Source organism: Clytia hemisphaerica, unplaced genomic scaffold (assembly GCF_902728285.1).
Source record: "Clytia hemisphaerica strain Z4C2 unplaced genomic scaffold, Clytia hemisphaerica genome assembly, whole genome shotgun sequence".
In the NCBI taxonomy this organism is placed as follows: domain Eukaryota; kingdom Metazoa; phylum Cnidaria; class Hydrozoa; order Leptothecata; family Clytiidae; genus Clytia; species Clytia hemisphaerica.
The window spans coordinates 95,841-110,411 of NW_027103993.1; the positions used below are offsets into that span (position 1 = coordinate 95,841).

A 14,571-nucleotide genomic window follows, 5' to 3' on the forward strand; every position below is an offset into this window, starting at 1 on the left:
TTATTATTTTTGATGATCTTTTGAAAGATTTGATTTTCACTTTTTTTGGACCTACCCCGGTGGAGGTCCTATAAATTAACCTGTGTTTGTTCGTCCGTTTGTCCGTTCGTTCGTCTGTTACCAACTTTTCTCAGGATTGAATCATAGGAATCTTTTGATTTTTGGTACAAAGGTGCAAAATGGTGGTGGGCAAAATGTGACGGAGCCCGATTTTCGAAAAAAAAAATTTTTGGGCCAATTTGGGCCAAAAAACGGCTAAAAAACGGGTTTTTTAGACTTTGTGAAAAATTGGATCATTAATTTTTTCTGATTTTTTGTACGAAAGTAGGGTACCATCATAGGTAAAAGATGGCTCAAGCAGATTTTTGCAAAAAAATTTTGTTGCCTCAAAAAACGTATGTTTATCTATAAGAATCACTATTAATAAGCATACATCAATGTTCTTAGTCAAATTACTCAATTTTTTTATGAGATAGATGTTTTTTTGCTCATGAGGGCTTACTTTTAGAGAGTATGTGTGTCTAGACATGAAATTTTGGTTGCTTTGGTTGCGTGTTTTTATAGAAAAACTGGCCAAATTCGATATTTTTTTATAAGCACATTATCAATTACTTAGGTATTAGCTTTTCTCGAGATTGGCTCTTTGATTCTTTATGATTTTTTGCACAAAGATGCATAACTTTAAACCCTCCAATGTGACAGAGCCCGATTTTTGAAAAAAAATGTTTTTGGGCAAATTTGGGCAAACAAACGGCTAAAAAAAGGGTTTTTTGGACTTTGTGAAATATTGGATCATTGTTTTAATCTGATTTTTTACATGAAAGTAGGTAAAAGATGGCTCAAGCAGATTTTTGTGAAAAAAGAATTTTTCAGCTCAAAAAACGCATCTTTATTTATAAGAATCACTATTAATAAACATCCATCAATGTTATTAGCCAAATTACTCAATTTTTAATGAGATAGATGTTTTTTTTTGCTCACGAAGTCTTGAATATGAAAGATTACTTTAAGAGCATGAAATTTTGGTTTCTAAACGTTTTCTTTATAAGAAACAAACGACTAATTTTGATAGATCGTCACTATTTGTGTTCTGAATGATTGTTTAACGGTCATGCTCATGTAGATATCAATTATATTTGTTAAATGCATAACCAGGTAGGTCCATAAAAGTATCACTTGTTCCTTTGTAACTTGTTCAACAAAATTTATATGCCATATAGCAGCTCAAAATTTATCAGATTTTCTCTTCTCTTTCCAGTATTTTTAACAAAATTCTGCACAAATTGAATATTGTTTTATATTTAGTGCATATTGCTATTATAAAAACAATCACCATGATGCAAAACGCTGCTCTTCAAAGATCCAGGTCAAATGCAAATAAAAAATTTGGAAATGTTGCACTGTACTGCAAATCTGGGTATTGTTATTATTAAAAATTGCACACTTTTACTTATTTCCTTTTTTTTGCCACGAAAATAGAAAAGTCATTGGACAAAGGTATTGAAGGTTAAAGTTTTGCATGAAAAAGATAGAAATTTAAACTTTAAATCAATTGAATATTTCATCATTTTAGGTGTGGTTTCTATGGTAATCAGGCCTGGGATGGATACTGCTCAAAATGTTATAAAGAAGTTCATGCAAAACAATACAATGAAGCTGCACCAGTTGATGTACCAGTTGGTGCTATTGGTGCTACTGCATCAAACAAAGGTTATTAGCTGATAACACACTTTTTTCTATAGTACTTTGCTTTCAATACTTAGCCCAGGGGTGGCAGTCTGGCAAATTGACCGACAGGTACGTGCAGCAGTTAAGGGTATGGTTTACAAGAAAGCAGAAATATACTGTTCCTTTTGATAAATGCACTATAAGGGTGGAAATTTCAGCAAATCTAGAAAAAATTCATATTTTTAGCTCTAAAAGAGTTGAAAATTTCAGAAAAATGCACTGTAAGGGGATGAATTTCACCCACTGCCCCCTCCTGGGCTTATTAGGGACAGTGGTCATCACTCTTGTCTCTGGGAGATCTAATTTTGATGCTCAGCATGTTCTACGATTCATTTGGCAAGTGAATCATCATCGCTCTCATACCACCAACTATATTTTCTAATTAAAAGGAGTGAAGCTTCGTATTTTAGTTAAATGTCTATTTGATTCAAGATTGAAATTCAAATTCTTTATCACATAAAAATATTTTCAAGTTGACATTAGAAGAAGAATGAAAAACCTACAACTAAGTATTTTATTTGGATTGATTTCTTCAGATATTGAAATTACGGATGGAACTCCAGCTATCAAGTTTGATAAATTTGAAGAAAAAAAGAAACAAAAACAAGATTCAAAACGGTATATACACCTTTTTCGTTTTTAGATTATTTCAAATTTTTTGTCTTACATACATATTTTTTTTTAAATCAACTTCGATTTTGGGGTCAGCCCTGGGGTTCTTAGCGTTTTTACTCATTTTCTGAAAAATTTGCTTAGACCATCCCTGATACGATACCATATTATTGCTTAATTTGCTAAGGGTTTTCGTTTGTTTGCCATGGTTTACTTTACAAAATAGTGAAAAGAAATTGGCTAATTAAAGCCCTCAAGCCTTAGCAACGTGGTTGCTTATGAAAAAAATTGTCTTTTGGATGTGTTTCTTTGGATTTTACAAATAGTTGCTTTAGCATGGACAAGTAAGGAAAAAGATTATATCTCCAACAGTCAATACCCAAATACTGCAAAATCTTAATTGTGTTCATAATTTTAAGTTTGTTAGTTTTATTACCAGGAAAGTATTTTACTTTTTCAGTGATAGCGTGAAGAAGTTTTTTACAAAGAGTCCAACTGTCAAACAAGAAAACACATCACCTTCTATGGGAAGACGTAGTGCTTTGAATTTGCAAGGTAAATAATTTTAATCTACTCTACTCTTTAATATTCCAATTATGGTTTAATGATAAACGATTCTCACCCTTGACACTGTTTTTTTTCCATTTGCTTAATATAAATTTTCAAATTTGTCCTCTATCTTCATATTTTTTTATAAACAAAGCGGTGAATTAGTGAATCAAAGCTCCTGATCAGAAAGAGACTTTATCTTTAGCTTTGACACTAAGGATTCATTGTTTAGAATTTATCTTCTTCTTTTGTGATATTTTCCAGATGTAAAAGACGAAATACGCTCTACTTCAAAAGAGTTTGTTGAATTTTTGAAAGCATTCAAGAGACCGGCATCGAAAGACATCAAAGAACGCTCTAAAGAGTAATATTTCTTTTCAATCTATTTTCATACCCAATACTTTCTTTAGGGTACTCGTTTTATTCCAAGAAACAGGACAATCTTCTATGACTGAAGTCACTGAGTCCGCAGTCAAGTAGAGGATATCACCATTTTGAAACTCTTTACTTTTGTTTTCAAAAACTATAGTAAGTACACAAACATACCTCCAGTTTTTGAGAAAGATTAGCCTCTCGGTGGTGATTTTCTAATATGTTTGCTTTCCAAAAGGGACTGGAAAAGGTGGTGCTCTCAAAAAGATTTTTCAAGTGAGGAAAGAAAAGCCCATCAAAAAAATGAAATAAAAAAAAGTATATCACAAATAATAATCTAGTGTTTTCTTGTAATGCTTTTTTTAGGTTTATATTTCGTATCCTTCAAAGCCATGAATTGTCAATCGATAAACAATCTGAGATGGTTCAAGATTTCTACACTGTATGGATCTTTCTTTTTCCTGAAAGTATTCCCAAAAATGTTTTGATTAATTTATATTTTTTGCCCATCACGATATTTAGCATATTTTTACTATTTTTAGTACTTTCAGGTACTTTTGGTCTTTTTCCACCCCTATTTTTTTACAGTAATCATAGTCAAATATAACTTAAACCTTATTATAAACTTTTCATAGAAAATGGCCAATCGTATCCAAATGAATCCATCCTATAGCAACATGTCTGCTGAAAAGATGGAATTTATGATGGATGGTATTGAAAAATATATAATGACCCATATTTATAAAGGGTATGATGTATTTATTATATTATTAACATTAATTGTAAAAATTAATGTCTGTCTGTTTATCTAACAACCGCAAATGCGTTCTTGTGAAAACTGGTGAAAACACTCGATTTTGAGGAGACCTTTGTTTCTTTGTTCAATTGTGTAAATCGAAGTGCGATAGTGTAAGTAAGATTAATCAATATATCATGTGGGCTTAGCATGAAGGTAGAGCATCCGGCTACGGTGCTCAAGGTTCTGGGCTCGACCCCCCAGCCAGGTCATACAAAAATTCCCTAAATGGTACTTGACGTCCCTTTGCTTGATGCTCAACAACTAAAAAGACGAACCAAGGGAAGGGGGAGAAATCCAGGGAAAGGAGTGGTGTCCTCCACTTACCTTTGGGAAGACAGCTAGAGAAAGGGTGCCTTCTGGTTCCTGGTTACAAACTTACTTACTGAAGCCTAATCAAATTAAAGAACTTCTATCGACATTGATAATTTTTATATTTTAGAGTATTTTGCCACCCCTCTGCTGGTGATGAGAAAAAAGATCTGGAGCTTCAACGAAGGTTACATAGTTTGAACTGGATCACATGGGAACAGTTAGAAATACCCATTGATTTTGAATCCGAATCTGTGGACAAATTGATGCGTAAAGCTATAACAGGTAGGAACTCTTCCGGAGCTTAACATGTGAGAATAACCAATCATTTTTGAGAGAATGAACACAACTGAAGCGATGATTTGTCTAAATGCCTATTACTTACTACTCGCAGAGGTTTTGCTTTGTTTTTGATAGGCTGGCGAATGAAAAAAACTCTAGATTCTAGGCAGGAGAATTCTTAACAAGCCAAGCGCATTGATTAGTGTTGATATACACTTGAACTGAATATTAAGACCGTCGAGTTATGATTTCTTTTCGTGCTTTGGAACGGCGAAATTCTCTGTTTACCGGCCAAAATAAGATGCCTGAATCAAGAGTTTTTTAGTTTGTTAATATATTGATTTTTTAACAGAAATTTTTTAATTTTATATCATATTTTTTATTTAGAGCTGTTAGAGATGAACACAAAAAGGGCTCCGCAAGACAAACTGGCATCTTTGGTGAAATGTTGCTTGACTATATTCCGTATCTTTTCAATATTTCTTTTTCAAATTAGAATGTTTTGCATTAGTTTATTCGCTATCAACTCTATCACCTTTAAAGGTGTCAAGTAAACAATAAACAAAAGACTTTTGCTCTAGACATCACAAGATTCCTTCTCTCTAAATTTAGATGAGCTCTTGGATTTTAAAATCAGCGAAGGGACTTGCAAGTTACTAGGGGCCATACGAGAGGGTATTGATAGATGAGGGACTAGGTCCTCACAAATATTACAGGCCCGGCAGAATCACCGTAAAAGTGGGGGGCTAAAGGCTCAAAATGAGATAAAACTCGGCAGATATTTGAGAAAAAAATCTCATTTGCTCAAAGTTGGGGAGGGCTGAACTTGTCCCCAGTCTCCCCACTTCTGCCGCGCCTGTATTAGCATATGTGTAGAACAGCTTTGAAAGTGGTAAACTTTATGATTTTTTATATTTTTTCTTGACTCGTCTCATTTTTGTTTTGCGTGAAGAATTGTTACAAGGAACAAGTGGTGAATTTATAGCGAGTGCTGACGATTTCTTACCTGTACTCATCTATGTGGTGCTGAAAACCAACCCTCCTCTTTTACATTCCAATATACAGTAAGTATTGTAATCCTCTAATTTACAAAGAGTTTTGAAAAAGTGATCTCTGTCTCGTCTCTTTTGTTTTTAGTTTGTTGAAAAAAAACGAATATTTTGTTTTGCTAGAATTAATGTCAAATTTATTGGAATAATTGAAGAATATGTTTTTTAAGATTTACTTTTAACATCAAATTGGAGTTTATGGCCTCATCACTTCTCTCTTTTCTCAATTGAGTTGCTAGTGTTTGAGTTATGAAATAATTAATAATAATTAAAGTCTGTCCAGATATAATTGGCAGTGGAAACAAGAATGCCTGTAACTTTTGATAGTCAAATATGATTATGGAAATTTTTTTTGCTTGTTTTAGAGAATCAAAAGCGCTATATTGAATGTATTTTTGGTTGAAAAATTCGCGATTTTTAGCGGTTAAATTTGCGATTGTAAAAATTGAGCTTTTTTTCTACTTATGCTATAACTTTCATTTTTACACCAGTGGTAGTTCAACCTTAGGTTAAGAAGTTTGTTAAATTTCAAGGCAAACAGAAAATTCCTTCGGAAGATATGGGACCAGAAATACCCCTTGGTAGCACTTTTCTGTGAAATATCAAATCTCCAACTTATTACTAAAAACGGGGGTAGTGATATGATTGATAAAACAGTTTCTCGATCATAACACATTTTACGATCTCTTTAATGAACCTATAGCCAAATTTTGTTTAGTGTTTTGGAAATTAGCAAAGTTCTTTAATGACTTAAAAATAACAAAGGCAATATAAGTTCATGCTTATCTTTACAATAAAAACAATTATACTGTGATTTCACTTCGTTTCGAAATAATCAATGATACCAATAATACCAATGCACCAACACTTAACATTTTCCAACTTTTAATTGCACTGTTCAAAAAAGATAACATAACCCCCGTTTTTAGTAATAAGTTGGAGAATTGATATTTCACAGAAAAGTGCTACCAAGGGGTATTTCGGGTCCCATATCTTCCGAAGGACTTTTCTGTTTGCCTTGAAATTTAACAAACTTCTTAACCTAAGGTTGAACTACCACTGGTGTAAAAATGAATGTTGTAGCATAAGTAAAAAAAAAAGCTCAATTTTTACAATCGCTAATTTAACCGCTAAAAATCGCGAATTTTTCAACCAAAAATACATTCAAATATAGCGCTTTTGATTCTCTAAAGCAAGCAAAAATAATTTTTATAATTATATTTGACTATCAAAAGTTACAGGCATTCTTGTTTCCACTGCCAATTATATTTGGACAGACTTTAATTTCATCATTTGTTATAGTAATAGTCATTTTACCACACAATCTTTCCAGGTACATCACACGTTTCTGCAACCCAAACAAACTGATGGCCGGAGAAGGAGGATACTATTTCACAAACCTTGTAAGTTCTGCTCGACCATCATGTCAATTTAAATAGGCATGCCTTAATCCTTCAAACACGGCAGACGTGTATACACGTTTTGAAATTGCCAATATAACGAGTCCCCTAGTCTTAAGGTTATAACTCCTGACCACTTGATTTAAATCATAAATCATATGCTTTTAGGAAGAGTATAAAAATACCTTTTCAATGGTACCAAAACTATTGCCTAACTCTCAAGCTACAAGCTTTTATGGCAATTTGAAATTTTGGATTTCAAAAGCAAAAGCTGGAAAATTTTACATTTTTCAAAAAATATTGCACGCTGGAAAGGTTTAAGAAGAAAGTTTGAGGAGTGATCACATTTTGCTCGTGAAGGTCAATTTGTATTTGAATTTTGCTTTTTTTTGAATTTATGAACTTTTAATTTTTGTATTTCTTCTTTAGTGTGGTGCCATATCATTCTTGAAAGAACTTGATGCCAGCTCGCTGAATCTTTCCCAGGATGAATTCGACAGGTTTTGAAATGCTTTTGATTTTCTCTTTTCGCCATCTATTAAAAGTCCTGAAAAAGATTGTAATTTCGCGATAAGATCTGTATTAGATTTTGTTGCGTTTTGTGTTATTTAGGTGTTTTGTTATTGTGTGTGCTTGTTTCCAAAATAGATGGTAGAAATGTCAACTTCCTCTGCAGCATTTCTACAGGAAGTATGTAATAGCTATCATTTTTACATCTAAAAATCTTCAGTCTGAGAACGTTATGACTGTGAAAAAGATGTTTAGAAATATTTATCCAATCAAATGATTATCTGGTTGACTATAAAATATATGTTTAATTTTTGGACCGACCTGGAGGTCCTATAAATTAACTGTTGTCCGTCCGTTCCTTCGTTCGTCCTTCGTCTGTTACCAGCTTTTCTCGAGATTGGCTCATTAGTTTTTTCTGATTTTTGGCACAAAGATGCAAAATGGCAATGCCCAAAATGTGACGGAGCCTGATTTTTGAAAGACACTTTTTTCCGGCCGAAAATGCTGGAAATATGCCGGAAAACTGTTTTTTTTTTGGCATTTTCTCGAGATTTTATTATTAGCTTTTTCTAATTTTTTGCTCAAAGATGCGTATTAAAAATGCCCAAACAAATTTTTTTCCGGCCGAAAATGCCAGAAATATGCAGATTTTCATTGGACTTTTTTTCCTCATATTTCTTTGTGTTTTTTGGACCTACCCCGGTAGAGGTCCTATAAATTAACCTTTGTCCGTTCGTCCGTTCGTTAGTTATTAGCTTTCCTCATGATTGGCTCGTTAGTTTTTTCTGATTTTTTGCACAAAGATGCATAACTATAAACCCTCGAATGTGACGGAGCCCGATTTTCAAAAAAAAAAATTGGGGGGCAAATTTGGGCCAAAAAACGGCTAAAAAACGGGTTTTTTGGACTTTGGGAAAAATTAGGTCGTTAATTTTTTCTGATTTTTTGCATGAAAGTAGGGTACCATCATAGGTAAAAGATGGCTTTTAAGCAGATTTATGAAAAAAAATTTTGTTGGCTCAAAAAACGCATGTTTATTTATAAGAATCACTATTAATAAGCATACATCAATGTTCTTAGTCAAATTACTCAATCTTTTTTATGAGATAAATGTTTTTTTTGCTCATGAGGGCTTACTTTAAAGAATATGTGTTTAGGCATGAAATTTTGGTTGCTTAGCTTGTTTTTATAGAAAAACTGGCCAAATTCGATATTTTTTTATAAGCACACTATCAATTACTTAGGTATTAGATTTTCTCGAGATTGGCTATTTTATTCTTTATGATTTTTTGCACAAAGATGCATAACTATAAACCCTCGAATGTGACGGAGCTCGATTTTTGGAGAAAAAAAATTTGGGGTAAATTTCAGCTAAAAAATGGCTAAAAAAAGGGTTTTTTGGACTTGTTTTTTTCTGAATTTTTGCATGAAAGTAGGTTAAAGATGGTTCAAGCAGTTTTTTGTAAAAAAAAGAATTTTTCAGCTCAAAAAACGCATATTTATCTATAAGAATCACTATTAAAAAGCATACATCAATGTTCTTAAAATTACTGAATTTTTTGATGAGATATGTATTTTTGCTCTCGAAGTCTTGAATATGAAAGAATATTTCAAGAGTATGAAATTTTGGTTTCTAAACGTGTTTTTTTTATAAGAAACAAACGACTAATTTTAATAGATCATCACTATTTGTGTTCTAAATGATTGTTTAATGGTCACGCTTATTATATGTAGATATCAATTATATATGTGTTAAATGCATAACCAGGTAGGTCCATAAAAGTATCACTTGTTTTCACACAAAAACATTATTGATAATTAATAATGCTCACCATCAAGCATGATTCAATTGTCAATAAAACTGATTTTTGCAACCGGAACTTTCTAATTTTTTCCCTACTCACCTTCCCTCTCCCCCAATCCAAAATCAATGATAAAATTTAATGCGTAATGCGTTATGCAATTTCGCTAAACGCTATATTTTCGGACTTATTGTTTTCATTTTTCTCCTTATTGCTATCTAACAGGTAGGTCCATTCAGCATCTAGCTTGTTTTTTCTTTTTTGATATATTCCAAAAGCGTTTCATAACTATTTGAATGGGATAAAATTTCGTGGTTGAGCTGATCCAAAAATTCACGGTTTTGTGCTTTGTGATGCCAAATCTTACATGTTAGTTGTTGGAATACGCATTTATAGCGCTTCTTTTATGCCAGTAAACATTTAAAAAGTAGTTTATTTGATATTTTTGAGATTTGTTTTGAAATAATTCGCGGATGAGGCTTTTCCACATTTCCATTGGGACTTAATTTCGCGGATGAGACCCAAATCTGCGAAATTTTATCCCATTAATCCAATAAAGCTTTGATATTAGTAACCTAGATGCGCTGCAAAAAACTGAATGATAACAGTCACATTCTTTCTTAACTGTTATCACACTTATTATATCTTTTTAGTTACATGAAAGGAGAAAAGCCGCTCCGCCAAACGAAAGTCAAACAACGGAAATATACTGTCACTTGTGATGGCCTTGAAGGCATGCAGGTATAAACTTAAAAATTGGCTTTTAGCTAATGCATGCTCATTTTAAGAAAATAGTTGTACAGTGACTTTCGAAAGTCACCCTTTTGATTAACTCATCATAGAGATAATTCTTCATTTTAATTTAATTGTTTTGAATTGCTATTTTTCAGCAAAATTTGGAGGAGATTTCTCAACTGCGTGAACACCAGTCAAAGACTTTGGAACAATGCCGAACGACAAGAAAAGAAATGGATGAGTTCCGGGAAAATGTCAAGAAACAGGCAAGATATAATGATTTTTTTAATAACGGAGGCGCCTCAAACTAAGGAAGATTTGTCAATATTACATATGGGTAAATACCGTTACTTTGGTCATGACACTCCAGTTTCAGTTCTTGTGCAGGACCGTTCAAATTGGGCGATCTCAGAGGGGGAATCTAAAAAATCCTTCATTTACTAAAAATAGACAAAAAGAACGAAAAATTTCGTCCACCCCTACGAATTCATTTATCTTTGTTTATCACGAAGATTAACTACATATGGTTAAAAGAACGACAAATTACGCATGCGTGTTATAATGCAGAATTCTTTAAAGAAACAGACTGCTCACATATAATGACAATGTCGTATTTTTTTTTGCAAATATTCAGATTGCTGAAATAATGCAAAATAAACACGAAGGAAGCCTCAAGCATCTGGAGCAATATCTAACAAAACCTGAAGTGGAAACAGTCAATCAATCTCAATCACATGAGCCTGCCCAAGCAGTATCAGCTACAGCTGCTACTGAAGAAAAACTGATTGATTTTGAATGAAGATGAAAGATGGAGAATAATTTAGGTTTGGTGAGAATTTTTTTCCTGGCTTAAATTCCTTTTGAAAGGTTATTCTCTTTAAGGAGTTTGTTTGAATCTACTTTGGAGCGGATATGTGAACGTGTTAAAGAAAGTAAGGTGATCAAAAAGCGATCGATTCAAAAATGGAATCAATGGAGAGTTTATCTATCACCAAGGTTGTATATTACTAAGAAGTAAAGAACACAAGATGATGAATGGTGATGATTTAGAACGAATGAAAAGTTCATATAATTCGAATTCAAATTATTTAGACACTTGTGGTTCAATTCATTGTTCGAGCGTTTTGATTTATAAGAAGTTATTTGATGGGTATAAACAGAATTTCTATCAAAAGACTCACGTTCCCATGAAATTTTATGGTCAAAATTACAGATAATAAAGTACGAAATTGACATAATATTGTTGGATAGACCTTTTCATAAATTACGTCACAAACATCATTTGCTTCGTATTCAAACAATTACCATGGTGATTATGTCCCTTGAGACATTAAATGATTTTTTTATGAATATGAAGTTGTTGTATTAAAATCCGCTGGGAGTTAATCACCATGACAATAATTCCAAAACAAGGCAAGTGTTCGTAACGTAAAGGTCTATTATTCGGTTACTATTATAATTGACTGATTGATTGAATGGTTTGATTCTCGCGAAATTTTCAAATGGATGAACCTAGAGGAATGGTTTACAAAACAAAATGATTTTTAGTTATTAAATTAAAAAAACTATTTTTATACTGCAGTTGTTACTATGTAGAATTCCAAAAGTTAACTAATCCATAAGCTTATTTTTAGACGAAATTTTATTTAAAAAACATCAAATTTTTGTTTTGTACAAATTTTAATTTAAGGTCACATTATAGTAATTTTGTAAATATTGTTGCAACTTCAAAATTTGTTTACCTGCATAAATTTAAATTTTTGATTAAATATATTAAAGTGAATCGAATTTCGAAAAAAAATTAATCAAGTGATTGAAAAAGGCCTTTTTTCTAAGTCTTTTAAAGAGAACTGACTAGCTGAAGTTCCAAAAATAGGGTTGCATTCCCATTCATAGCTGGACCTAATTGACTTGATTGGGAAGATGACACTGTTGTTGAAAAAAAGATCCTCTAGAAGACACGAGCTAGTTAAAAATGACCAAATTTATTTAATAGAAGTACAAAACACAACACAAAACAATTTTGCGATAATAATTAGTGAAAATTTCAAAATTTAGGATTTTGAGTTTAAAATTCTGTTTAAAACAGCATTACAAAGATACTCTGATCGTTCACCAGTTGCCATCCCACCAAGGCCTGACTTTCTACTTCTTAATCTTTCAGGAGGAGTCACAATTTTATCGACATCATTTTTACTCAAATAGCGCGCCATTGGTAATAATTCATTTTGTTCTACACGTAATCTTAGCAACCATCTCAGATGCTCTTGAGTTTTACTTGCCGAACTCACACGTGGAAATGCCGGGTAGAATCGATTCACATCTTGATAAGTAATTTGTTCGATTCGGCTCGGTTGTGTTCGATATTGCATTAGTTCAAACATTCGATTCTCTTCGAAAGCAACTCGATCAAAATTATCAGGAGTTGCATTAGGTGACCAGAGTTTTTGAGGTGCAATCGATTTACGCTGTAAAGCCTTTTGTGGTTTACAATTGTTTTTACGCATGCGTAATCCAGGCACTGACCCTAGACATTCATCTCCTTTATGAGAGTTTCGGCGACTTAATGGTTTCTTGGATGTTTTTTCGTTCGATTTTTTACCATTTCTTCCATTCGATGTTTTTTCACTACTCACTTTGGATAATTCTTTCACTAATACGTCTTCTTCCGTTTGATTGGCTTCTGATGTTGTAGATTTCATACGATTTGTATCCGGGCTATTTCCTGCCAAACTTTTTCTTTGAGCTGTACATGAGCTCTTTTTTCTTCTTTCTTTCTTTTTGCTCATGAAAGGGCTTGGTTCAATAGCAATTATATCTTTCTTTCTGCTTAGTTTCCTTCCACTCGACGTTGTTGATGAGTCAGTATTAACAACGCTTGTTTTCTTTAATGCTAAATTCGATCTATTGTAAACACTAGAAGCCTTTCTTTTCGGTTTTGTCTTCTCGAGTTCTTTTAAAGTATCGCCTTTAGACTCGACGATATTTTCTTTGCTATCGACTGATTCACTCAAAACATCTTTAAAACAATGGCCATACGTTTTTAAAGTCCACAAAGGCTCGACATAAACATTAGTCGATGCTTGACCTTCCTTTTCAAGAATCTCAGCAATATCAACAAAATCTAACCGGACAGCTTCTGCATACGGACTCAACCCATCTTTATTTTGTTTGTCAACGCTTATTCCAAATTTCACCAATATGCGAACGATCTCTTTAACGATATCTATATTACCTGTCCGCACAGCGTGCATAAGAGGAGAGTCTTCGTTAGCATCAGGTGTTGTATAATCAATATCCATTTCACATTTTTTGATAAAAGCGTCGAAAAGTTCTTGACGGTTATTCTTACACAACCATGCGATTAATGTGAGTCCGTCACTATCTTGTAAATTGAAATCACATTTTTCTCTGAGTAACCAATCGAATAAAATTCGTCTCGATTTAGCTTTTTCATCTCCAATTTGACACACAATCGATAAAGCTAACCTTCCTTTCGATCCTCTCAAATCGACTGATGTATAATCGAGTAAATATCGAGTATTGAATAATCGAGCGCAATCAAGTCCTTCATAAAATCGACGTAATTTCGAATCAGCCGTTTTCGAACGCCAATTTTGTACATTTATGTTAGTTATTCCTTTTTCCGACGCCATCTTGAAACTTGCATCCCTAGCTACAATATTTTTTATTTTCACCTCACAGTAACACTGTCTCTTCCATTTGATTTCAAAATCTCGTTTTATCATTATTGTTTTTGCATATAATTTCTTTTGCATTAATACTTGGACAAGAGGGATTTGTTATAATTACTATCCAATTAACTTATTTTAAACGTCAGATTTCTCCGACATGTAACTGTATTATCGTTTATCATTTTCTTTTAACGATCATCCATTCTGATTTCTTTAACCGACTTACCGAGAATCTTTCCGAGAAGTCTTGTATAACACCTTCTGAGATTCTAGCGTAAATTTTCTGTAATTACACTTCTTGAATGTGTGATTCTCTCTAAAAGAAGATCTTTTTCTTTTACACGTTTATTTATAAGAACAATCTATATAAGAACAATACTTCAATGGCTAAAAATTAAGAACAAGTTAAGAGCATTTTTAATCTGAAAAAGCTAATTAAAATTCAGAAGGCTCTATAGACTCTAAAGATCCAATTTCTCAGGAAATCGCGCAAAAAATACTCAAAAGGTGAAAATAAGTATTTAAGAACATTTTTAGGATTACACCCAAAAAATGAAAAATGTCCGATGAGGGCTTCAAAAGTTTTGGATGTTCTTATAAAAAACGTGTATATATTTGCTAGTACAGAAACCCTTTCATATATTAGCTTTGTTTAAGCATACGAATGTTCAACTCTCAACCCGCATTGACAAGACTCGATAAAGACGAAAAATATTACAACAGAGTTTA

General features: G+C 32.8%; 2 protein-coding genes across 2 annotated transcripts; one reads left to right on the plus strand and one right to left on the minus strand.

Moving 5' to 3' along the window:
• The first annotated feature begins 1,276 nt into the window (after positions 1 to 1,276).
• Positions 1,277 to 11,935, plus strand: LOC136811167 (rab5 GDP/GTP exchange factor-like). The gene is made up of 15 exons (XM_067067784.1): positions 1,277 to 1,417; positions 1,574 to 1,710; positions 2,265 to 2,346; positions 2,801 to 2,895; positions 3,154 to 3,253; positions 3,628 to 3,703; positions 3,897 to 4,009; positions 4,500 to 4,654; positions 5,039 to 5,116; positions 5,604 to 5,715; positions 7,034 to 7,103; positions 7,530 to 7,600; positions 10,066 to 10,153; positions 10,303 to 10,413; positions 10,782 to 11,935. The coding sequence occupies exons 1-15, from the start codon at positions 1,335 to 1,337 to the stop codon at positions 10,944 to 10,946; spliced, it is 1,536 nt and encodes a 511-aa protein (XP_066923885.1). The 5' UTR covers positions 1,277 to 1,334; the 3' UTR covers positions 10,947 to 11,935.
• A 223-nt stretch (positions 11,936 to 12,158) lies between these two features.
• On the minus strand, positions 12,159 to 14,025 carry LOC136811168 (uncharacterized). Its single transcript, XM_067067785.1, has one exon. The coding sequence runs from the start codon at positions 13,924 to 13,926 to the stop codon at positions 12,202 to 12,204; it is 1,725 nt and encodes a 574-aa protein (XP_066923886.1). The 5' UTR covers positions 13,927 to 14,025; the 3' UTR covers positions 12,159 to 12,201.
• Positions 14,026 to 14,571: the final 546 nt, after the last annotated feature.

What these genes read in the sequence shown, in the direction of transcription:
- LOC136811167 (XM_067067784.1), top strand. Translation starts at nt 1,335, where the DNA reads ATGATGCAAAACGCTGCTCTTCAAAGATCCAGGTCAAATGCAAATAAA. An exon ending in ATGACCCATATTTATAAAGG is followed by an intron (nt 4,010 to 4,499) that starts GTATGATGTATT and finishes TTTATATTTTAG; the next exon opens with AGTATTTTGCCACCCCTCTG. An exon ending in GGGAAAATGTCAAGAAACAG is followed by an intron (nt 10,414 to 10,781) that starts GCAAGATATAAT and finishes GCAAATATTCAG; the next exon opens with ATTGCTGAAATAATGCAAAA.
- LOC136811168 (XM_067067785.1), bottom strand. Translation starts at nt 13,926, where the DNA reads ATGCAAAAGAAATTATATGCAAAAACAATAATGATAAAACGAGATTTT.